The sequence below is a fragment of the Chanodichthys erythropterus genome, chromosome 10, assembly GCF_024489055.1.
Source record: "Chanodichthys erythropterus isolate Z2021 chromosome 10, ASM2448905v1, whole genome shotgun sequence".
In the NCBI taxonomy this organism is placed as follows: Eukaryota; Metazoa; Chordata; class Actinopteri; order Cypriniformes; family Xenocyprididae; genus Chanodichthys; species Chanodichthys erythropterus.
Window position 1 is genome coordinate 10,749,287 of NC_090230.1, and position 23,631 is coordinate 10,772,917.

Here is a 23,631-nt window from a genome sequence, read left to right on the forward strand (position 1 = left end):
AACCAGGTGGCTTTAATTTGTTTGCAGGCGAAGCTCAGTACAATGACGCCTTTACTGCTACAGTCAACCGCTGTCTTAAACTTGTCATTGAATTACAAATAAAGTATACGTTTGTCTTGCAGTTTAGCTTTATTTTTCACAACCCAACACAATTACATATTTCAGAAATTCAGCACCATCAAAAGACATAAAAACATAACCTCATCACACCACTATTCATCTACAGATATATGACCTATATTAAATTATGTGTACAAGCCTCATCTTCAGCATCCATACAGCTTGTTGATCCTCAGGATGTCGATGTTGGACAGTCCCTGCCTCTGTCCGATTTCCACCGTGGCATCAGGAATGGGAGTGATGGTTTCCAGCCCAGGCTGGATGGCGAAGGCTGTTCTTCCATAGTGCATGATGGAGCTGTAGTCGTATGGAGTGTTTTGGTTGTTGGTGTTCTGTTTCTCGAAGTTGTAGGACATGTCAGGAGACAAGTTCTCCCAGTTGATTTTGACGTACTTGTCACGATCGCTCCTGGTTTGCTCGTGGTAGAAGCCCAGGGCATGATTCAGCTCATGTTGAGCGATGCCAGTGTACACACAGCCTTGCCTGTTGAGGGAGACCACCTGTTTGCCACCAGTTCTACCTAGAGAAGAGTAGCACCTGAGAGGAGAAAGGAAATAAAGGGGTTAGATATCTGATTTAATGTTCTTGTTGTAAAAGAGAGTCCTGATTATTTTGTATAATTGTTCTGACCCATCTTTGTTCTCAATACTGATGTAGTCAGTCTGAGATGATCTGGCCACAAAGCGGATGCAGGTTTTGGCATGAAAGGCCGACATGGCGTTCGCAATCACAGATCTGTCATAATTGGCTGCAAACAAAAGGTTCCACAAGTTTAAAATGGCATCTAAATGAATGAATTGTGTTCAACGAATGAAGGAGATTCACGTACAGAATTCAGCGCTCACTATGTACGGGACCTCCACTACGTTGTTAGAGTTTTTCTTCCAGAAACAGTTGTTGTTCAAGCAGTAGAGAGCATTTCTGGTTTTGGGAAAGACCAGATCTCCTTCAATCAAGACTTCAGATGATCCTGCATTTAAAGAGACACATATTGATGAAATAACACAAAATATTTATAGGCCTCAATCACTGACCATTTACTGGCTTTATAGAAATCTACAAGGTGTCTGACCATTGTTGGTGTCCAAAATTCTTGTGGTGATGTCCAGAGTTTCAGGCTCTGATACAAATACGCCTTCAAACATCTGCTCCTGGTGGTAGAAATAGAGATGTTTTAAACAACTCATTTGAGGAGAGTTAATAATTTGAGAGAGAGACTAGATAGGATCTTACCATGAGAGGAGACGCCTGGGAGATGCCAAACAGCAGCAGCAGAATGGAGAGGGAGGCTCTTGTGTCCATGCTGTGTCCTCAGTGTGTAGAGATGTCAAGGATGCTCCTGTGCTGAGGTCTGATGTCTGCGAGCTGTTCTGTCTGGACTTTATATTCACCTGAGTAGGTGGCTCCACTGGGGGATTATGGGTAGGGTCTTAGTGTCCAGAGTCTAAAATGTGTGCCTAAAGGGAGGAAGCTCTGACCCCACCTGTTGGTCCTAATCTTTGCACAATCATAGAATATACCTCAGTTTGTTCATCTAATTCTCTGTAATGGACGTGCTTTAGCTTTTGGACTTCAACACATGCCCTAACACAGTAATATAGAGGGATGGTCCACAATACATTAAATGTGCTCTGTAGGTAGATTACCAGTGAATCCTTATTCATGAGAACATCTCAATGTACTGCAAAGATTAGAAAATGACTCCAAAAAATATTAGCAAGATGGACAACTGACTACTTAAATTAGCTTAGCTAAGCTGAAAGCTTTTGATTTAATGGAAAATCAGAAACAATTACTGTGTATTGCTAAAATATTATTAGGACAAATGTAATATTATATATATTTAGTATTTCATAGCACTACACAACTCTTTATTTGATACAATTGTTTTGTTATGAAGAAGCAACATGATTTCAAACAGTGACAACCCCACCTTTCTACTTAGTAAAGTTGTTTAATAGTTGAAGAAGAATGGCATCTACGCTAACATTAGTCTTTCTGTTTATCCCGAGGTTTACCGTAGTCCATTACCGTAGACCAGTGGTCACCAACCTTTTTAAGCCCAAGATCCCTGACCTCGACCTTTATGAAAGACAAGATCTACTTGATAGAAAAAGACAGCCCAGATTGTATTTAGTATTTTTTTCATGGCCAATTTAGATTCTGATTTATTTATTTATTTATTTTTACAAGCAAATTGGCCGATTCTTATACTGGTTGCAGATATTTATTATTATTATTATTATTATTACTATTATTATTATTATTATTATTATTATTATTATTATTATTATTATTATAAACAAAGATACATAGCCATTTCAAATTAGAGGGAACCACTGCTTTTTAATCACAATCTAAACAAAGATGCTATCACATTGTATGAGCAGTTGTTTTTTATTTGAATTAATTGAGATTTAATTTCAAGATTTAAAGCAAAAACAGAACGGTCTGACTTTATCTTTGTGAAATTATATGCTACACACAAAAAAAGCTTGAAACAAAAACAGCAGACTGAATGAGACACAGATTCACTCTCTGACAGCAGGTGGCGCTTATGGAGCAGCAGAGATACAGCGTTTCCTTGGTTACCGCTGTAAACAAAGCTGAACTGCGCTAATAATTAGCTACTTTATTCGGAGGTAAGAGGAAAGTAAAATACCATTGCCATCGAAATTTTTCTGAAGACAGTAATTCCTTTTACAGATGCATTCATATAACCCCTCACAACCAATTCCATATTTATATTTTCTTCCTATATTTCGAGCATCGTGAACAGTGAGCTGCTCTGTCTGCTACAGAATTGTCTCCTCTTTGCGTCCATCTTCAGCGTCTCTGGTCTCTTGTTTACGGCCGTTTACAGACTCGGACATGATGTGGGCTATTTCCCTTTATCACTGTCCCGTAGGTCCCTAAAATAACAGAAAAATAAATACAAAAATACAGTACAGTACAGTACAGACTGGAGAAATGTAATGTATTTTTGTACTCATATTTCTGTTATTTTCGCGAGCTACTGGAACAGTGATAAAGACCGACCGGTCGATCGCAGCAACGGGTTGGCGACCACTGCCGTAGACCATCTATTGTGAAGGCATCATCGACACGGCAGCCAGTGGCACAGCTCCTACACAAACCGTCTGTACCGCAGTGATGAATACGATCCTCAACTGGATGGAACTGAAATAAATAATTTGAATGTTGCAATCCTATCGGACTTATGATAGCAACCTGAATCGTAACAAAGCACTGTTTGCCAGAGGAGGACTGGCCCCCCGACTAAGCCTGGTTTCTCCCAAGGTTTTTTTTCTGCATTTTAACACCTATTTGCCACCTGATGTTACCTGTTGGAGTTTGGGTTCCTTGCCGCTATCGCCTTTGGCTTGCTTAGTTGGGGACACTTGACATTTGATATTCAACAGTGCTTTGATCTGCCTGCATTGACACTATTCTTTAAAAGCTGCTGTGCAGCCAAAATTATATACCAGTTATCAATGTAAAGCTGCTTTGACACAATCTGCATTGTAAAAAGCGCTACATAAATAAAGGTGACTTGACTTGAACTACGCATAGCAATGCTACTGCATTTTACACATTCAACTGTACACCATTTCTAGTTAAAGATGAGTCACATTTCATCTCTTTGTGATTTTAAGTTTTGATCGAAAAAGTTTCTAATTTGCTTTTATAGAAATTGTGTATTTTATTCTGAGGTTCAGATGTTATATTCAGTTTCTGCAATGAAGCAGAAAAAAAAAATTGCTCTATAATTCGATCCTAACATCACAAGTAAGATGTTCTTAGTTTCATTTACAAAGAGATTCTGGGGGGAAAAAAAGAAAAAATTCTGGTAATTGCTCTTGCATTGTGTTATTTTCTTCATTTACACTGCCAGAGCGTTCCCACCTGATATGTAATGTACTTCACGTGTTTACACGTACATGAAATCCAATAGCAAATTATATAGTAGTTTATGCGTATTTGGCGTGCTGTCCAGGGAAGGGCGCTGAGTTTGGAATTTGGCCCAAACCCAGAGTACACCCCTTCCATGACTGGGATAGAAACCAGCCAAGAGCAAGGTGATGGGTTGAATGGAGGGATGCTGTGAAACGTGTCGCGGGATAGAGGTGAGAGACGGGCTTATATACAGGCTTCTCCTTGTGCTGATTGATTGATTACCGGAACGTGCTCCTCCCGAATTCTGTTAAATAAAACTTCATATGTTGAAAAGTTCTCCATTTAATTTTGTTATCCTCCCACAAACAGTAATTTCACGAGTTCACTCTTACAAATAATCAGATAAAAAGTGAAAAGTATGCGTATTTGGCATGCTGTCTGAAGGGAGGGCTCGAAACTCAGAATTTAGCCTGAATCCAACATACTCTTTATATGCCTGGTTAATAGTAACCAGGTGATTGTGAGGAGACGGGGTGGTGTAGGGATGGAGAAAACTATCGAGGACCATAGATGAGTCAGCTATGTATATATATATATATATATATATATATATATATATATATATATATATATATATATATATATATATATATATATATATATATATATACATATAGGCCTCCCTCGTGCTGATTGGATAGGCAACATGAACATGTTCCCCCCAATCTTAAAGGGTTAGTTCACCCAAAAATGAAATTTGTTTCATTAATTACTCACCCTCATGCTGTTGCAAACCCGTGAGACCTTCATTCATCTTCGGAACACAAATTAAGATATTTTTGATGAATCCGAGAGGTATATGACTTGTCCATAGACAGCAATATAATCAACGCTTTCAAGGTCCAGAAAGGTACTAAAGGCATCGTTAAAACCGTCAACGTGACTGCAGTGGTTCAAACTTAATTTTATGAAGTGATTTTAACAAAACATCATATTGTGTATGCTGTATGGTATCATTAAACTGCTGGTTCAATTCTCCATGAAAGGCAAGTAGATCCCTGGTCTCTTGTTTGCAGCAATTGTTATTTTCTTTCTTGCACCTTTTTCCATCTGCAAGTCAAACTGTTGCACGATAACTAACTTCATCACTGCAACACACACCCCACACGGCATTGGCTCTGGCTCTTTTCACACTTATATTTTCCAAGATTTATCCCATTAATGTTACTAGGATCTTGTACAAGGACCACATTTCCCAGCATTCTGGCTCTGGCTTGCATTCACACAGAATGCTCTTATAATTTTCCGGAACCAAAGTCCATTGTGAACACAGCCCTTATTTTCACCAGAACTTCACAACATGTCTAGAACTGCATCTTTGGCTCACATTGTTCTTCAGGTGATCACACTTATTTCTCCTGTGGACTTTCTCAGTCTTTGGTGAATTTGAAAGTTGAATGTGTTGTACTAGAGGATGCAGAAGTGATTGACTCCAGTAGAGGATCTTGACACAATAAAGCTCTTTAAAGTATCAAATGGGAAACCGTTCTTTTCAGCTGTGAACATATGATTATACCAGTAAATCTCAAACATCTTTCAAAAGCTATGTTATTGCATTTAATAATAATAATAATAATAATAATAATAATAAAAATAAATAAATAAATAACCTGTTGAATTGAATACATCATATACTGTAATATTCCCAGTCCTCCAGTTTTCCTAAGGTTAAACCAGGTGGCTTTAATTTGTTTGCAGGCGAAGCTCAGTACAATGACGCCTTTACTGCTACAGTCAACCGCTGTCTTAAACTTGTCATTGAATTACAAATAAAGTATACGTTTGTCTTGCAGTTTAGCTTTATTTTTCACAACCCAACACAATTACATATTTCAGAAATTCAGCACCATCAAAAGACATAAAAACATAACCTCATCACACCACTATTCATCTACAGATATATGACCTATATTAAATTATGTGTACAAGCCTCATCTTCAGCATCCATACAGCTTGTTGATCCTCAGGATGTCGATGTTGGACAGTCCCTGCCTCTGTCCGATTTCCACCGTGGCATCAGGAATGGGAGTGATGGTTTCCAGCCCAGGCTGGATGGCGAAGGCTGTTCTTCCATAGTGCATGATGGAGCTGTAGTCGTATGGAGTGATTTGGTTGTTGGTGTCCTGTTTCTCAAAGTTGTAGGACATGTCAGGAGACAAGTTCTCCCAGTTGATTTTGACGTACTTGTCACGATCGCTCCTGGTTTGCTCGTGGTAGAAGCCCAGGGCATGATTCAGCTCATGTTGAGCGATGCCAGTGTACACACAGCCTTGCCTGTTGAGGGAGACCACCTGTTTGCCACCAGTTCTACCTAGAGAAGAGTAGCACCTGAGAGGAGAAAGGAAATAAAGGGGTTAGATATCTGATTTAATGTTCTTGTTGTAAAAGAGAGTCCTGATTATTTTGTATAATTGTTCTGACCCATCTTTGTTCTCAATACTGATGTAGTCAGTCTGAGATGATCTGGCCACAAAGCGGATGCAGGTTTTGGCATGAAAGGCCGACATGGCGTTCGCAATCACAGATCTGTCATAATTGGCTGCAAACAAAAGGTTCCACAAGTTTAAAATGGCATCTAAATGAATGAATTGTGTTCAACGAATGAAGGAGATTCACGTACAGAATTCAGCGCTCACTATGTACGGGACCTCCACTATGTTGTTAGAGTTTTTCTTCCAGAAACAGTTGTTGTTCAAGCAGTAGAGAGCATTTCTGGTTTTGGGAAGACCAGATCTCCTTCAATCAAGACTTCAGATGATCCTGCATTTAAAGAGACACATATTGATGAAATAACACAAAATATTTATAGGCCTCAATCACTGACCATTTACTGGCTTTATAGAAATCTACAAGGTGTCTGACCATTGTTGGTGTCCAAAATTCTTGTGGTGATGTCCAGAGTTTCAGGCTCTGATACAAATACGCCTTCAAACATCTGCTCCTGGTGGTAGAAATAGAGATGTTTTAAACAACTCATTTGAGGAGTGTTAATAATTTGATAGAGAGGCTACATAGGATCTTACCATGAGAGGAGACGCCTGGGAGATGCCAAACAGCAGCAGCAGAATGGAGAGGGAGGCTCTTGTGTCCATGCTGTGTCCTCAGTGTGTAGAGATGTCAAGGATGCTCCTGTGCTGAGGTCTGATGTCTGCGAGCTGTTCTGTCTGGACTTTATATTCACCTGAGTAGGTGGCTCCACTGGGGGATTATGGGTAGGGTCTTAGTGTCCAGAGTCTAAAATGTGTGCCTAAAGGGAGGAAGCTCTGACCCCACCTGTTGGTCCTAATCTTTGCACAATCATAGAATATACCTCAGTTTGTTCATCTAATTCTCTGTAATGGACGTGCTTTAGCTTTTGGACTTCAACACATGCCCTAACACAGTAATATAGAGGGATGGTCCACAATACATTAAATGTGCTCTGTAGGTAGATTACCAGTGAATCCTTATTCATGAGAACATCTCAATGTACTGCAAAGATTAGAAAATGACTCCAAAAAATATTAGCAAGATGGACAACTGACTACTTAAATTAGCTTAGCTAAGCTGAAAGCTTTTGATTTAATGGAAAATCAGAAACAATTACTGTGTATTGCTAAAATATTATCAGGACAAATGTTATATTATATACTGGTAGTATTTCATAGCACTACACAACTTTTTATTTGATACAATTGTTTTGTTATGAAGAAGCAACATGATTTCAAACAGTGACAAACCCACCTTGCTACTTAGTAAAGTTGTTTAATGGTTGAAGAAGAAGAATGGCATCTACGCTAACATTAGTCTTTCTGTTTATCCCGAGTTTTACCGTAGTCAAGCGGATCCGGGCCGTATCCAGGTGAGACCGAGGATCGGCGTCTTGACACGACCAAAACGCAGCCCTGAAGTGTCAGCAGAGATTGAGTCAACTAGATCATCCATTGTGAAGGCATCATCGACACGGCAGCCAGTGGCACAGCTCCTACACAAACCGTCTGTACCGCAGTGATGAATACGATCCTCAACTGGATGGAACTGAAATAAATACTTTGAATGTTTCAATCCGGACTTATGATAGCAACCTGAATCGTAACAAAGCACTGTTTGCCAGAGGAGAACTGGCCCCCCGACTAAGCCTGGTTTCTCCCAAGGTATTTTTTCTCCATTTTAACACCTATTTGCCACCTGATGTTACCTGTTGGAGTTTGGGTTCCTTGCCGCTATCGCCTTTGGCTTGCTTAGTTGGGGACACTTGATTCAACAGTGCTTTGATCTGCCTGCATTGACACTATTCTTTAAGAGCTGCCGTGCAGCCAAAATTATATACCAGTTATCAATGTAAAGCTGCTTTGACACAATCTGCATTGTAAAAAGCGCTACATAAATAAAGGTGACTTGACTTGACTTGAACTACGCAAAGCAATGCTACTGCATTTTACACATTCAACTGTACACCATTACCAGTTAAAGATGAGTCACATTTCATCTCTTTGTGATTTTAAGTTTCGAAAACGTTTCTAATTTGCTTTTATAGAAATTGTGTATTTTATTATGCAGTTCAGATGTTACATTCAGTTTCTGCAATGAAGCAGAAGAAAAAAAAAAAAAAAAAAAAGCTCTATAATTTGATCCTAACATCACAAGTAAGATGTTCTTAGTTTCATTTACAAAGAGATTCTGGGGGGAAAAAAAGAAAAAATTCTGGTAATTGCTCTTGCATTGTGTTATTTTCTTCATTTACACTGCCAGAGCGTTCCCACCTGACATGTAATGTACTTCACGTGTTTACACGTACATGAAATCCAATAGCAAATTATATAGTAGTTTACGCGTATTTGGCGTGCCGTCCAGGGAAGGGCGCCGAGCTCGGAATTTGGCCCAAACCCAGAGTACACCCCTTCCATGACTGGGATAGAAACCAGCCAAGAGCAAGGTGATGGGGTGAATGGAGGGATGCTGTGAAACATGTCGCGGGATAGAGGTGAGAGACGGGCTTATATACAGGCTTCTCCTTGTGCTGATTGGTTGATTACCCAAACGTGCTCCTCCCGAATTCTGTTAAATAAAACTTCATATGTTGAAAAGTTCTCCATTTAATTTTGTTATCCTCCCACAAACAGTAATTGCTGTTTGAGACTCACTGTATGTTATTCCCATGTACTAAACTGTTGTTATTCAACTATGCTAAAAAAAAAAAAATTAATTACATTTTCAATTCTATGGCACCAAATAGATGACTTTAGTTTTAAGATAGTCTAAAGCCGAGTTCAGACTGCACGATTTTAGGCCCGATTTTGGCTCGCCGACAGGTTTTGAGAAATCGCCGACAAATGCCCGAAATCACAGGCAAATCGGTGCTCGTTCACGCGAGTGACAATCACGCAGTGTGAATGAGCAAAGACGCGATCTGAGAGAATCGCCGACGAGTCGCCGACACCCGTGAGATATTTGGCATGCTAAATATCTGGACCTGTCGGCGATTCAAAATCCTGCTGTGTGAAAAGTGTTCTGACCGAAAACTACATCGGCGATGACTGACAGCCAATGAGAGAGCAAGATCCAGAGCAGCGGGGAGTTCGGGGAGGAGTTATAGACCACAACATCAGCAAGCATGGCTTCATTCACATAAACATTACAATTCTATCAAACAGAAACAAAGCACAAACATTTGCTTGACCATCCGCAACAGCAGCACATTGAAAAGTTATGTATTTAGCTCCAACTGTCATTGCAGAACACACAATCCTTGTACTTTGCGTCTCCCCAAACATTTCCTCCATATTCTTCTTTTCTTTGTATTGTTTTCACTGCAAATCAGCGCACAGGCAATTCGTATTTCAAGCTTCATGCGGGCTACTATTTTTAATAATAATCCCACCGTGTGTCTCAATCAGCTCCCTAGTTCAGTAGTCAGGGCACTGATCAGGGTATCAGCCACATTCACTTTCATTATGTACTGATTCACTACCTAAGGAGCTGATTGAGACGCAGGGCCTTGCGCGCGTTGTTTCCTTATCGTGTGTTTGGTTGTGAAACGTAGTTTGCGTGCCAGACAGAGTTGTCGGCGATTCTTCCTATTGTAAAGTCATGCAATGTGAAACCTTCTGTCGCCGATCCATCGTGCAGTATGAACGCAGCAGCGACTGAATGCTGGCCAAGATAGTCATGCAGTGTGAAAAGAACAGTGACCCGACTGCTTTGAAAATCGTGCAGTCTGAACTCGGCTTAAGCAGTTTATGCAACTGGCCACAGGTTAAAGGGTTAGTTCACCCAAAAATGAAAATCCTGTCATTAATTACTCACCCTCGTGTTGTTGCAAACCCATGAGACCTTCATTCATCTTCGGAACACAAATTAAGATATATTTGATGAAATCTGAGAAGTATATGACTCGTCCATAGACAGCAATGTAATCAACAATTTAAAGGTCCAGAAAGGTAGCCTACATTGGCCTAAACTTGGACTCAGTCTTTTGATCGAGAAATACTTAAAAATATATTTATACAAGTAAAATATAAAAGTACATTGTCTGAATTTTTGTGTAGGCTAGTCCACTGGTAGTGTACATAGGAATTTACTTCAAATCTACTTAACTCTTTCCTCGCCATTGACTGAATTTTCAGGCTGTACGGTAGGGGCACTGTTACGCATCTTCTGAAACAGGACAGAATCTCCAAAACAAAAAATTAGAGAAGAAGAAGCTAAAACAAGCAATAGAATATTACTCACACAATTTGACGCAAATATAAACAGCATATTAATCAAAACTACCTAACTTTACTGTATGAGGACTTTGAAGATTTGGTGGTGTTTATGGACTCGATCTACTCAAACTGTGTTTGATCATCGTTCTGAATCCCATCCGGACATTGTCTTTGACAAAAATTCAATTTTCTCAGCTTTTTGTTTAAAATGTTTACTTTGTTTGTTTGTTTGTTTTTAATGAAACCTACTCACATTTAAGTGTTGATAAAAAAGATAGTATAGAGAATACGAATCTGACATCACGCCACATTGAGTTCTGGGTAACTTCTTTGTTTATCCGCCATCTTGACAGGATGATTGGTGATAGTAATTCAGATCATCGCGCAGCCTTTCCGTTATTGAGTTTAGTGCAGTAATTTGTTTTCTGTCATGATTGTGAAAAATGTCACCATTGTATGTCATTAATGCTGCATCGATAATTGTGATAGTAACTCAGATCATCGTTCTGAGAGAAAACTGGACAATGAAAAACGTTTTTTCGCCTTTTCTACGTGTAAAAACACCAAGGGAAGCAGGTCGAGGAGATGACGAGAAGACGCCGGATGGCAAATCTATAATTAATGGCACTGATTAAACCCACTGCTTATCACTCAATAAAAGAATGACATTGCTAAGTGTTTTTGAACGTTTTGATTTCGTTTGGTTTTAATTAACATTACCTTTGCAAGTCTGACTCTCACTGCGCTCGTGAATTAACAGAACTTGACGGGGACATTCAAATGCTTAGCAAGAAAAACGCTTCATGTGACAAACAAACAATTCTGTACATATTTATTAAAGCGTACTGTGTGGAGATACGCAAATGAGCCCAAAAATATGAACGCAACACGTTTATATCTTAAACGGTTTCCTCTCAAGAAAACGCTTAATGCACTTAGACTAATATTAAAGAGACCAAATTCTATTTACAAATAAAGCACATGCAGAAAAACGGATGAGACCAAAATATAAACTTATTTACCAAATTTTAACCTAATCACAAATGCTTTCTTCCTAATTCTCACAGCTCTTTCAGCCAGACAGCAATATTTAAAATGCATTAAAAGTCATAAATAACAAGATGATACATAAAAGATATTAAATGCATTAAAAATGAAATAAAAACAGGAAAAGGAATTAAAAGAATAAAAAATAATACTAGTTCGGACATAGCACAGTGCTCACTCAGCAAATGCATAGATAAAAAGATGTGTTTTGAGTCTGGATTTGAATGTGGCTACTGTTGGAGCACACATGATCTCTTCTGGAAGCTGGTTCCAGTTGCGGCTGGCGTAACAGCTAAAAGCAGACTCTCAATTGCTTTGAGTGAACCCTTGGTATTTCTAAGTGACTTGATCCTGATGATCTGAGTGATCTGGTTTATATTCTATGAGCATATGTATTGAGGTCCTAGGCCATTGAGTGATTTATAAACAAGTAACAGCACTTTAAAGTCAATTCTAAATGCAACTGGAAGCCAGTGCAAGGACCTGAGGACTGGTGTGATGCTTTCATGTTTTCTGGTTCTGCTCATTATATATCCGGTTCTGCTCATTCTGGTTCTGCTTATTATATGAATAGTAAACTGTAAGTGTGAAAACTTGCACAACACTAGTAGTTTACTGAGAGTATATGTCAAAGTGTACTTTCATATACTAAAGATGTACTACTATTAAAATAGTAAACTACTAGTTTACTTATAAGTTCACTTGTAGTACAGATGCAGTACAAATGAGAAACGTAGTTAGTTGTGTACTTAAAGTTTACTGTTGTTACACTTATAGTATACTTAAACGTATACTTCGGTTAAAATACTTACAAGTTTACATTTACACTAGTATATTTACTACATAAAGTATAGGCCTACTTAAAAAATATACTTGAACATTACTTAAGTATACTTGATAAAATGAACTTGAAGAATACTTCTTTTTCGTAAGGGCGTTCTGTTCAGGGTGGTCTTGTCTGTGCTGAGGTTTCTGTCCTAACTAGGTTTTATACTTATCAGTGTAGGTGGTTCCCACTGAGGATTTTGGGTAGGGTCTTAGTGTCTAGAGTGTAATGTGTGTCACTAAAGGGAGGAAATTCTGACCTCGTCTGTTAGTCTGAAAAGTTAAAGAATCAGAGAAGGTTCTTAAATCTGTTGAACTAATCCACTGAAATGGATATGGGTTTCAAGTGCCTCACAACAGTGCTGTCCACATCTGACACTGACTTATAGTTAACACTTAGGCTATTCATGAGAAATATCTATGTTAATATATAAGATGGGCACTATCATCAGGCATGGATGAAAAGTTGAAAATTTCACTGAATTTTTAAAATATTCAAACGTAAAAAAAAAAAAAAATCATAAAGCATTTTTTTTTTTTTTTTTAATTGAAAATAAATAGTTTGTATTAGTGAGCTGGTATTCATTACAACCTGATGGGGTTTATTCTGCAAGGTAGACTCTAAATTATCCCACATAGGCTACATGGCTTATTAAGAAAAATAAACTGAAATGAAACCCTTGTTTGATTTATGAATCAAAATCAAATCAGTGTGAAAATCTTTCATATTTAGCATACGATATAAAATATAAATTACAACATTTATATTGAGAAAATTACAATAATACAATTACAATAATACAACATTGATATTGAGAAAATTACAATAATACAAAAATATGCAAATCAAAGCTTTGCGTGCTGACCCCATTGGACTGAATGCTTTTTATGGATTGCCCTTGGCGATATAGAAATCACACCCCTCATTACAATGGTATGACCAGCATTGGGTTTGCGAATCACTGTCAGCTGGCCTAGGAGAGGTGATGTTTTTATGAACTTTCAAATATATAGTAACGCGAGAATATTTTTCGCTCTACGACAATTTTTAAGATTTTTTACTTTTTAAAAAGACAAAACAGTAGTTTTAAATGTATAATTAGCATTATTTTCTTAATAAACCACCCCTCTAATCCCCCGCACTCCCCTGTAATGGACTGATCCATTGTTTTTCTCACGTTCTTCTTCTGCGCAGGCGCAGCAGCCTCTTGCCATCCGGGAGGGTTTTGTGTGTTGAGTTTGGACCTGCTATTGTCTTGCTTTGTTCTTGGTTTCAAAAAGCCGTTTTTTATCTGAATTCATTTCGGTAAGCCTTCCAGAAATTTTATATACGTATAATAGGTGTGTACAGTTTGATCTTGAAGTGTTGTATATCTGTGTTTTAAAAGGATGGCCGTTTTTTGAGGGGCTCACGTTTATGATCAGCTGTTTAAATCATGATGGCGGAGCTCGCGACATCATACCAATTCAATTTAAACAATAATATCTCTTCGTAGTTTCATTTTTTTCATGTTAGTTTTGTTAAATATTGGCATTACTCTCGGCTGGATTTGAAATACTTGTAAATAGTGATTATATGTGGCTCTTAAACAATGATTGGAGCGGTTAGGCCTCATTTTAGCCGGTTAGCTTTAGCGTGAGACCGGCGCGTGAGTTACAGTTCGTTCAGCCCTGAACAATTTTATACATAAACGCTTTTAATACTTTTATACAGCAACATATCCATATACAAGTCCGAATTGAATTTTATCGGAGTACTAATAAACTGTATCATTTGCTCACGAGATAACACAACTTATGCTTACACGTTGTATTAATTACTTCAGGTTTAACTGGAACTAAATAAGCCAGTTTATTATTAAAGGTTTAATAGAGTATTAACGCATTTTCTATTGGAATCTTATTGATGTGCTTTGGAAATGTCCTGCCACATGTACATGCGGTGTCTTTGCGCTCTTCATTGAAATGTTCTCTAATATTGTTGTTCTTTTCATAGGTGTCTTTTATGAATAATCAAAAGCAGCAAAAGCCAACGCTTACCGGCCAGCGTTTTAAAACTAGGAAAAGAGGTAAGTAGCCTAAGACCAGGGGCTTTCAAACTGGGGTCCGGGAGGGCAGTAAGGGAGTTCTAAGCGGTTGGTAGAAAAATTCAGAGAAAACTGTTTGTTTTTCTACTAATAAGATAAAATATTTTAATGAGACTTAACTAACTACTTTTTAGTAAAAAAAAAAAAAGTGATTTAATTAAGTTGATTTAGAGGCAGTTTACACAACACCGTTTTCAACTAAAAACTGCTTTTTGGCCGTTCATGTACACAACAATTTTCAACAGGGTCTTTATATGTGTATAGCTGCCTTTTAAATTTTAGGATGGGGTTTTCTTTGCAACAATATTATATTTAGGGGTCCATGGCATCTAACAGATTTAAAACTCCTGGCCTAAGGAGCTTCCTTGTTTTTAAAAAAAAAAAACACACACACACACACATACAAAAAGTGCCACCTATTTTAAAACTCTCATTTCCCTGCAGATGAAAAGGAGAGATTTGACCCTACTCAGTTTCAAGAAAGTATTGTTCAAGGCTTGAACCAAACTGGCACTGATTTGGAAGCGGTTGCAAAGTTCCTTGATGCCTCTGGCGCCAAGCTCGACTACCGCCGGTATGCTGAGACACTCTTCGACATCCTGGTGGCTGGAGGAATGCTGGGTAAGCAATCATTTATGACCATTTCAATGGGATGGAATTGAAATAAACAATCTTCATTCAATCAATTTTTTTTTTTTTCCCCAGCCCCAGGAGGGACTCTGTCTGATGACTTGACCCGTACCGAGTACTGCCTCTTCACGGCAAGTGAAGACCTGGAGACCATGCAGGCGTACGCTCAGGTATTTAGTTTTATACTGCCTGACTGGCAAATAGTCTCATGTTTCAGAGCTTGTTCTGAATTAATGTCACCTTGGCAGATATAAATGGTACTTTTTGGCAGCTTCTTTACATTTTCAACACATTCACCTTGTCTCATAGGTTTTTAACAAGCTGATCAGGCGTTACAAGTACCTGGAGAAAGGGTTTGAAGAGGAGATTAAGAAGGTAAGCAAAATTTAACTAGGGTTTATAGCGTATTTGTTAGTCAAAGACGGTGTCATTGTGCATCTGGGAAGTCCCATAATGTCTTTTTCTTTTTCACAGCTGCTGCTGTTTTTAAAAGGGTTCACAGAGTCTGAGAGGAATAAATTGGCCATGCTTACCGGAATCCTGCTGGCCAATGGCAATATATCAGCCTCCATCCTGAGCAGCCTCTTTAATGAGAACTTGGTCAAGGAAGGTAATGACACTTTTTAACGGCAGCATGTTCTGAGTGAAGAATTTGTAAACTAACTCATGGTCTGGATTTTATTGCAGGTGTGTCTGCCGCCTTCGCTGTGAAACTCTTCAAATCTTGGATCAACGAAAAAGACATCAACTCAGTTGCTGCTAGCCTGCGTAAAGTTGGCATGGACAACAGGCTGATGGTAAATATCTGTAGGCTCAACTTGTAATGCAACACTAAAATTCAAGGAAAAGGAGCAATTTATTTAATTTAGTAATTTACAAATTAATGAATTTAAATTTTATATAAAATTATGGTAACACTTTACAATAAGGTTCATTAGGTAACATTGGTTAACTACATTAGTTAACATGAACTAATAAACCAATTCTACAGCATTTATTAATCTTTGTTAATGTTCATTAAAGCATTTACTACATTATTAATCTTGTTAACATTAGTTAATGCACTGTGAACTAACATGAACAATGAACAGCTATATTTTCATTAACTAACGTTAACGAAGATTAGTAAATATAGTAACAAATGTTAGTTCATGTTAGTTAATACATTAACTGTTTAACTAATGAACCTTTTATTGTAAAGTGTTACCAAAATTATTTACATTTATTATAATTTAACAACTTTTCCACATATTGGCTGCACTTTTCTGTGTGCTGATGATACTAGGTCTTCTTGGGTCCTAAAATCTGTACCCGACCCAAATCACTTCTTACTCAAATGTGCATAAATTAAATTGCATAAAAAAAGTCCCGAGACTCCAGATTAAAATTAGACCAGATTCTGACCCGATGGCTTTTTTTTTTTCTTTCTTCCTTTCTTCCCTCAAACCCGGCTGTACCCCAAATGTAAAAAGCAGCATCGCTTGACAAAGACGAAAATCAAAGATGGCAAATAAAACACCAGAGCAGGTATAGATTTAAAAGTATGCCCGTCTTCATTACTTATTTGTAGATTAAATTCATGCTCCAATCCTTTTACGTTAGCTACGTTTGTTAACCCATATGTTGCCAAACAAATCAGCACATACTTCGTGCGTCAAATGTAAAAGGGAATGTTGTACAAGGATTTTCACAAATTGTTTGAGGGAAAACATGAAAATATACAGTTATAGTTTAATTTATTGGAGTATAGTTAATTTTGGCATCAACTGCATTTAGATGGGTTTTCAGTAATCAATATCTGGCAATGTTTGTTTTTCGGCTTGGGCAAGCAATTCAAGTAGATAAACGGCTCATAAGCTTTGTTGCGCCTCAAATGACAAAGAAATTGATGATTGTTAATAGTTAAAAAGCAAATCCCCGCACTCATGGAGTGCATGCTGCTGCACCAGTATCCTGGAGGCTTTGGTAATTTCAACATAAGAAGGGATTGACTTAAGTATGGGGATAACTTCATCATAGGATTATTTAAAGGGTGGTTGATTATGATTTCACTTAACTTTAGTTAGTGTGAAATGTTGCTCTTAAAGAATTCTTTAAAAGAAAATATCTCCAGATGCAGATGTTATACTCTAAGGACTACAACAAACGGCTGGTAGGGACTACAGCGAGCTTCTTCCCGGGTTGGTGACATCACTAACCCTAAAATTTACATAAACCCTGCCCCCGAGAACATGCAAAAAAGCAGGGGCCTGTACCATGAAGCCGGTTTAGCTGGCTAGCCAGGTAAGTTTCAGATTAGTTTGTGGCAATCCTGGGTTTTAGGTACCATTAAAGTAACTTGACTTTTAGCGGTGTTTATCGCCATGGTAACTTACGCTCCACGTCTAACCTGCTCCGGGGCAGGTTATGTTTTGGGTTAGAGATCTGAAACTGAAAGTGGACCAATCAGATGTGAGCAAACTGACACTGACACACCTAACGCAATAAAGTCACTCCCCCAGTTTCTCTTCCTCCAAATTAAAGGTCATTATATAGTAAAAACAAATATTTAATGATGAAATTGTCTGGTTTTAATGATAATATAATTTATATATGATTTGTATAATTATCTATATTTTTATTAATCCATTATACACACGCAAGTTTAGTGTAACAGTAGTTATTAAGCACTTAGTTTCAATGAATATATATATATATCATATGTAATATAGGCCTAAATAAGGTGTAAATATCCTCTTTAAAAATTACTACGTGTGATCTTGTATGTTTAAGTCTCTATCGCTATATATTATCAACTATATAAACTAACTTCACAACTTTCACTTGCACTGATAGATAAAGATCATTTCTTTTATTTGTCCTCTTTCACAGACAAGTATTTTCCATTAGTGTAAATGCATTTGAATTCTTCATTTTAAGCAAAAGAGTTTTGAATCACGCTGACTCTCTCGCGGGAAGTGAATCACAGTTTATCTCTGTTGCAAGGCATGTGATTGGCTGTTTGCCACTGATGTCACGCATTCATGTGCACGCGCTCCACAAACTCAGGATCAAAGCCTGAGTTGACAGAGAAAGTTGATGATCAGCATCATGGTACCAACAAAGCCGGATTGGAGTGGTTTGGTTTTGTCAATTTGAAACTAATCCTCTAACCCTGAGTTTGTTCAACTATCATCATGGTACAGGCCCCAGGTGAGGCCATGTTGTGCTGCTTTAGAGAAGAGGATGATGTTGTAGTAGTGTTGTTGCTATCCTGTCATTTTACGCCGGACTGCATCACAAACGAGGCTGAATTCAACACTCCACAGCAACTACATACATTTATCCACTAACAGTTCAGAAATGTCCTGATACATTCTAAAAATGGTAATTTCTCTCAGTGTCCAACTCCGGTTTGAACAATATAAGGCTAAACACCATTACTGACAATTGTCATTTTGGCTGTGTGAGATTCTCCAGCTTTGTTGTTGAGCAACTGAAGAGCGAGCTGTTAAGCGCCACCCTCTTCCCTTCTGTAAAGTGGCTGGGAGCAGCTACTCGTTTGTGTTTAAAGGGACACGCAAAACGGCGTGTTTTTGCTCGCACCCAAATAGGAGCAAATTTGATAAAAGCTGTATTAAATGATTTGTGGGGTGTTTTGAGCTGAAACTTCAGACACATTCTGGGGACACCAGAGACTTGTATTACATCTGGTAAAAATGTTTATGTATTTTTTTTTTTAATAAAAAAAAATTGTTCAATGCCTGAATCAAATAATGGAAGTTGGGATATATTAAAAGAATTTGGGTCCTCCTTGGGTCCATTTGGTAAAAGCGTTTATTTTAAATTACCTGAGACTACTAAGATCAGACCCGTGTTTGAAGTTGGACCTCGGGTTTCAAATCCAAGTGGACCTGTGAAGACCTCTAGTTGATACTGTTTGTTTTAACCTATCCTCCTGCCCAAAACAGGAGCTGTTTCCTGCCAACAAGCGTAGCTGCGAACACTTCTCAAAATATTTCACCGATGCCGGGCTGAAGGAGCTCTCGGACTTCGCTCGCAACCAGCAGTCCATTGGAGCGCGGAAAGAGCTTCAGAAAGAACTGCAAGAACAGATGTCCCGTGGCGAGACCCTCAAAGATGTGAGTTTGTACCATGTTGACAGCTGGGCTACTTTCCCACTTTCAATTTATAAATGTAAAATGTAAGCTTTTTTTTTTTTTTTTTTTTTTTAAAAAGAAGCATCAATATTATGATTTTAAAATGTTAAACAGATTTTGGTTAACATTATCGTCCATATTTTAGCTATGGAGGTTTATTGTGCCTGTATTCGGCTAATGTGTTTTATTCCCCAGATCATTGCCTACGTTCGTGAGGAGATGAAGAAAACGGGCATCTCTGAGCAGACAATGATCGGCATCGTGTGGACCAGTGTCATGAGTGCCGTAGAGTGGAATAAAAAGGAGGAACTCGTCACAGAGCAAGCCATCAAACACTTGAAGGTATCTACACCATTCATGGAAATGCATTACTTTCTTATATTGAATATTACCAGTAGTAATATTTTCTGCTAACTTTGCAGCAATACAGCCCACTGCTGAAGGCCTTCACTTCCCAAGGCCTGTCTGAGCTCACCCTCCTGCTGAAGATCCAGGAGTACTGCTACGACAATATCCACTTCATGAAGGCCTTCCAGAAGATCGTGGTGCTTCTTTACAAAGGTGTGTCTTCCATACTTGATCCTTTTAAAACTATGCACTTAAAGGGCATATTGCAGGTCAAACTTTTTTTTTTTTCGAGATGAATATATAACCTTGTACGAAAATACCATATGAAAAGGTACTGCAGTATTTAAAAATGTTTTGCAGGACATAAGGGCATGAATTTAGTAGATAAAGTGGTGGTCTCTGTAAAAACCTCCCTTTTATTTTTATTTTATTTTTTTTCCCCAACGTCACATCATTTTACGTCACGAGAGGGAGTCGTTCGCCAGGCTCTGTGTTGACTTGGTGCAGAGTAGGTTGGTTCTTTACTAACAAGAAAAAGGATGGTGCTATCTTCCGTGCCAGGGTGTGTTTTGTGCAGGTGAAGAGATGGGACTTCACTTCTGCATAGCTTCAATAAACGCGTTCATTTTAGACTGGAGGATTATCATCTCGGCGATATTGGAGTTCAACATTGTAATACTACTGTAAATTATGATATTAAATGAATAAACTTAAACACACAATGCTGCTTCACCGTTTTTGTCAATTTCAACACTGAATACAAATTGTTCACAAATGCATGCAGTCTCACACTCAGACAGAACAGTTTTGAATTATGTGCTGGTAATGTAACTCAAATTTTTATCATTCTACATTCAAGTTCTCAACTACATACTCATGACGTCATATCCTCACACTATCAGTGAATGGGCATGGAATAAACTATTAACAGAATTAATGAATAAAGGATAACCTGACACGCATACAATATACAGTACACATGATGGTCCAGGAGATGCAACTAGACGAAAACGTGAATTGTGCACTTTTTTTTTTTTTTTTTTTTATTATATACATTTGCTACCAAATCAGTCATGATGACAAACCTCTCATTCAACGTTAGTATGGACAGATATTAGGCTAACGAGTGCGACAGGCTATGCCTGATCAAGGTTTGTTTCTGTTATTAGTAATCGATACTCTTAGATGACCAATACTAGCTTTGCTATTGCCTGATACATGATGATCTACAATATTGTGATCTGAGCACAGTGTTACATAACATTAGCTAATGTGTACTATATATATATATATATATATGAAATATATGAGCTAACACTGGTCTCCTTCCCTGTTCTTCACTGGTTCTCCTCACACACTTGACAAACTCAATTTGTCTCTCTTGACCATCGTTCTGTCTAATCCTGGCTTGTCCCTGCTATCTTGGCTACATAGCAGGATAATTGTATGGCTGTAGTCTGTCTCATGAGTATGAATATATAGTACATTTACCACTTCCTCAGAGTCCGATCTGTCATTACGATCCATTGTTTTCCTATTGTTTATATTGACCGCACTCCCTCCCGTTATGTCACTTCCGTTTTGGCATTTTTCAGATGCGGAAATAAAATCTCACAAAAAATGACTCCAGAAGCCTAAGTAGTGTATTTATGTGTATTTTAAAGAGAATCTAGTTCCTACATTATTTTTCTATACATTGAATCACTGAAGCTCTAACCTGCAATATGCACTTAAAGCCCAAGGCTTGGTACATGATGTTACTTTTGTATAAAAATGTTACCTAGCTAGTGGAATACTCTACAGAGGTTATCTGGGTGTTGAACCTTTTATTTTTGATTTATATATATGTGTATGTATATATATATATATTTTTTTTTTATTTGATTTTGTCTTGACTGCCTGTAGCTGACGTTTTGAGTGAAGAGGTTATTCTGAAGTGGTACACAGAAGCCCATGTGGCCAAAGGAAAGAGTGTCTTCCTGGAGCAGATGAAGAAGTTTGTAGAATGGCTGAAAAATGCTGAGGAGGGTAAGCAGGTTTTTTTTCCTTCTCTGAAACTTGGAGCTTAAAATGGCTGCAGTGATATTATCGTTTTACCTGTTTTTCAGAGTCTGAATCTGAGGAAGAGGAGGGAGACTAAAACACAATGTCAGCAGAATGTTTTGTTACAGAAGTGCTTGTCTTTCTATTTTATTTTTTTCCTTTTTTTTTTTTCTTTTTTTTTTTTTCGATTCTACCTCCTGTTTTTCAAACCATAACATTTAGATGTCATTTAAGGGCTTTATAACAAATGGTTAATTTTAACAGATTTTTCTAATAAGGTTTACACTTAAAATAGCACAAAAGTTGTGGTCAACCTTTGTAATTATTTACTCACTCAAGGAACTTTTAAGTGTTGACACAGTTTGGACATCTTAAATTATTGTTATTGATTCCTTTATGAATTGACATTCCATTTAATTAGATCAGGCTGCCTTGTTTGCTTTTAAGACGCCCTTTTCTATATGGTTATTGATGCCTTCATGCCCCGTAATGATCAGTGTCCACAAAGGGAAGAACGATCAGCTTGTCTCATTGTGATGTTATTGCCAAAGGGTTAAGTCCTTCTCCCGTAACATCCATCAGCGTTTTGTTCCCTGCCTATGAAACTGTATAGCGCTGAAAACAAAATTGCTGATCACCCTGTAAAGACCCTTAAATGACTCCCAACCACTTCTGATGTTATCTCCATCTTATGTCACCAATTTCTTTAATCGGAATAACTAATTGACTTTTTTTAAAGAAATAAAGACCTAGAACTATATGCTTTGTGTGTGGTTCTTGCCTTGTTTTAAAGGGTTATTCACCCAAAAATGAACACTGTCATTAATTACTCACCCTCTTGTCATTCCACACCCGTAAGAACTTCATTCATCTTCAGAAGACTAATTAACATATTTTTGTTGAAATCCGAGAGGAATGACTCATCCATAGATGGCAATATAATCAACTTTCAAGGTCCAGAAAGGTACTAAAGACATTATTAAAATAAGTCGACGTGACTGCAGTGGTTCAACCTTAATTTTATTAAGCAACGAGAATACTTTGTGCGCCAAAACAAAAATACTTTAGTCAATGACGACTTTATTCAACAATTTTGTTACACAGTTGGCTCAGTGAATGCATTGTAGAGCTTCCGTGTCTGCGTCCGAATGCCAGCTCAGTATTGGCAGAGGCTGTGTCCGTGTGCACAGCACGACACAGGAACTGGCCAATAAGGAGTCTGTGTTCTGATGTAGAACCTGGAAGTGCTGAACATTAAAAAAAAAAAAAAAAAGAGAACATAACGACAGAAGAGAAGATATTGAATAGTTGTTTTTGTTTTTTCGCAAAGTATTCTTTTGGCCTCCTAAAATTTAAGGTTGAACCACTGCAGTCATGTCAACTTTGTTTAAAAAAAAAAAGTTAGTGCCTTTCTGGACCTCAAAAGTGGTGACTATGTTGCTGTCTATGGAAGAGTCAAGTGTGGAAGGACATGAGGGTGGGTAATGACAATTTTTTGGGTGAACTAACCCTTTAACATACTGGTTTTTGAATGTGCAATGTCTTCCACCAGGGGGCACTACTGAACCCAGGATGAACTACATTCAGAGCATGTTTTTCAAAAATAATTTAATGGTTTGAAAAAGTCACAAGTACAGACGGTTTTTCTTGTACAAAAATATTTGATCATTAAATAGCAGCTTGGTTGATGTTTGGCATGTGCAAAGGACCACTTTTAGAAGAAGACAATTCAAGTATTAGAATATGACA

At 37.9% G+C, this 23,631-nt stretch overlaps 2 protein-coding genes and 1 pseudogene across 2 annotated transcripts; 1 reads left to right on the forward strand and 2 right to left on the reverse strand.

Annotated features, from left to right (window-relative positions):
- Positions 1 to 266: 266 nt before the first annotated feature.
- LOC137029085 (hatching enzyme 1.2-like) lies at positions 267 to 1,422 on the reverse strand. The gene is made up of 5 exons (XM_067398601.1): positions 1,354 to 1,422; positions 1,193 to 1,265; positions 950 to 1,090; positions 751 to 868; positions 267 to 657 (listed from the first exon to the last, which is right to left on the reverse strand). Exons 1-5 carry the CDS (start codon positions 1,420 to 1,422, stop codon positions 267 to 269), a joined length of 792 nt encoding a protein of 263 aa, XP_067254702.1.
- A 4,592-nt stretch (positions 1,423 to 6,014) lies between these two features.
- Positions 6,015 to 7,169, reverse strand: LOC137029086 (hatching enzyme 1.2-like; annotated as a pseudogene).
- A 6,664-nt stretch (positions 7,170 to 13,833) lies between these two features.
- On the forward strand, positions 13,834 to 22,622 carry bzw1a (basic leucine zipper and W2 domains 1a). The gene is made up of 12 exons (XM_067395997.1): positions 13,834 to 13,941; positions 14,632 to 14,704; positions 15,167 to 15,343; positions 15,428 to 15,522; positions 15,662 to 15,727; positions 15,827 to 15,962; positions 16,040 to 16,149; positions 19,303 to 19,473; positions 19,687 to 19,833; positions 19,914 to 20,052; positions 21,745 to 21,867; positions 21,948 to 22,622. The coding sequence occupies exons 2-12, from the start codon at positions 14,641 to 14,643 to the stop codon at positions 21,977 to 21,979; spliced, it is 1,260 nt and encodes a 419-aa protein (XP_067252098.1). The 5' UTR covers positions 13,834 to 13,941; positions 14,632 to 14,640; the 3' UTR covers positions 21,980 to 22,622.
- The last annotated feature ends 1,009 nt before the right edge of the window (positions 22,623 to 23,631 follow it).

Excerpts from the sequence above, each read along its gene's own strand:
- LOC137029085 (XM_067398601.1), bottom strand. The coding sequence starts at position 1,422 with ATGGACACAAGAGCCTCCCTCTCCATTCTGCTGCTGCTGTTTGGCATC. Across the intron at positions 1,266-1,353 it reads CCCAGGCGTCTCCTCTCATG|ATGTTTGAAGGCGTATTTGT; the intron begins GTAAGATCCTAT and ends CACCAGGAGCAG. Across the intron at positions 869-949 it reads CATAGTGAGCGCTGAATTCT|CCAATTATGACAGATCTGTG; the intron begins GTACGTGAATCT and ends TTTTGTTTGCAG.
- bzw1a (XM_067395997.1), top strand. The coding sequence starts at position 14,641 with ATGAATAATCAAAAGCAGCAAAAGCCAACGCTTACCGGCCAGCGTTTT. Across the intron at positions 20,053-21,744 it reads CGTGGTGCTTCTTTACAAAG|CTGACGTTTTGAGTGAAGAG; the intron begins GTGTGTCTTCCA and ends GACTGCCTGTAG. Across the intron at positions 21,868-21,947 it reads GCTGAAAAATGCTGAGGAGG|AGTCTGAATCTGAGGAAGAG; the intron begins GTAAGCAGGTTT and ends CCTGTTTTTCAG.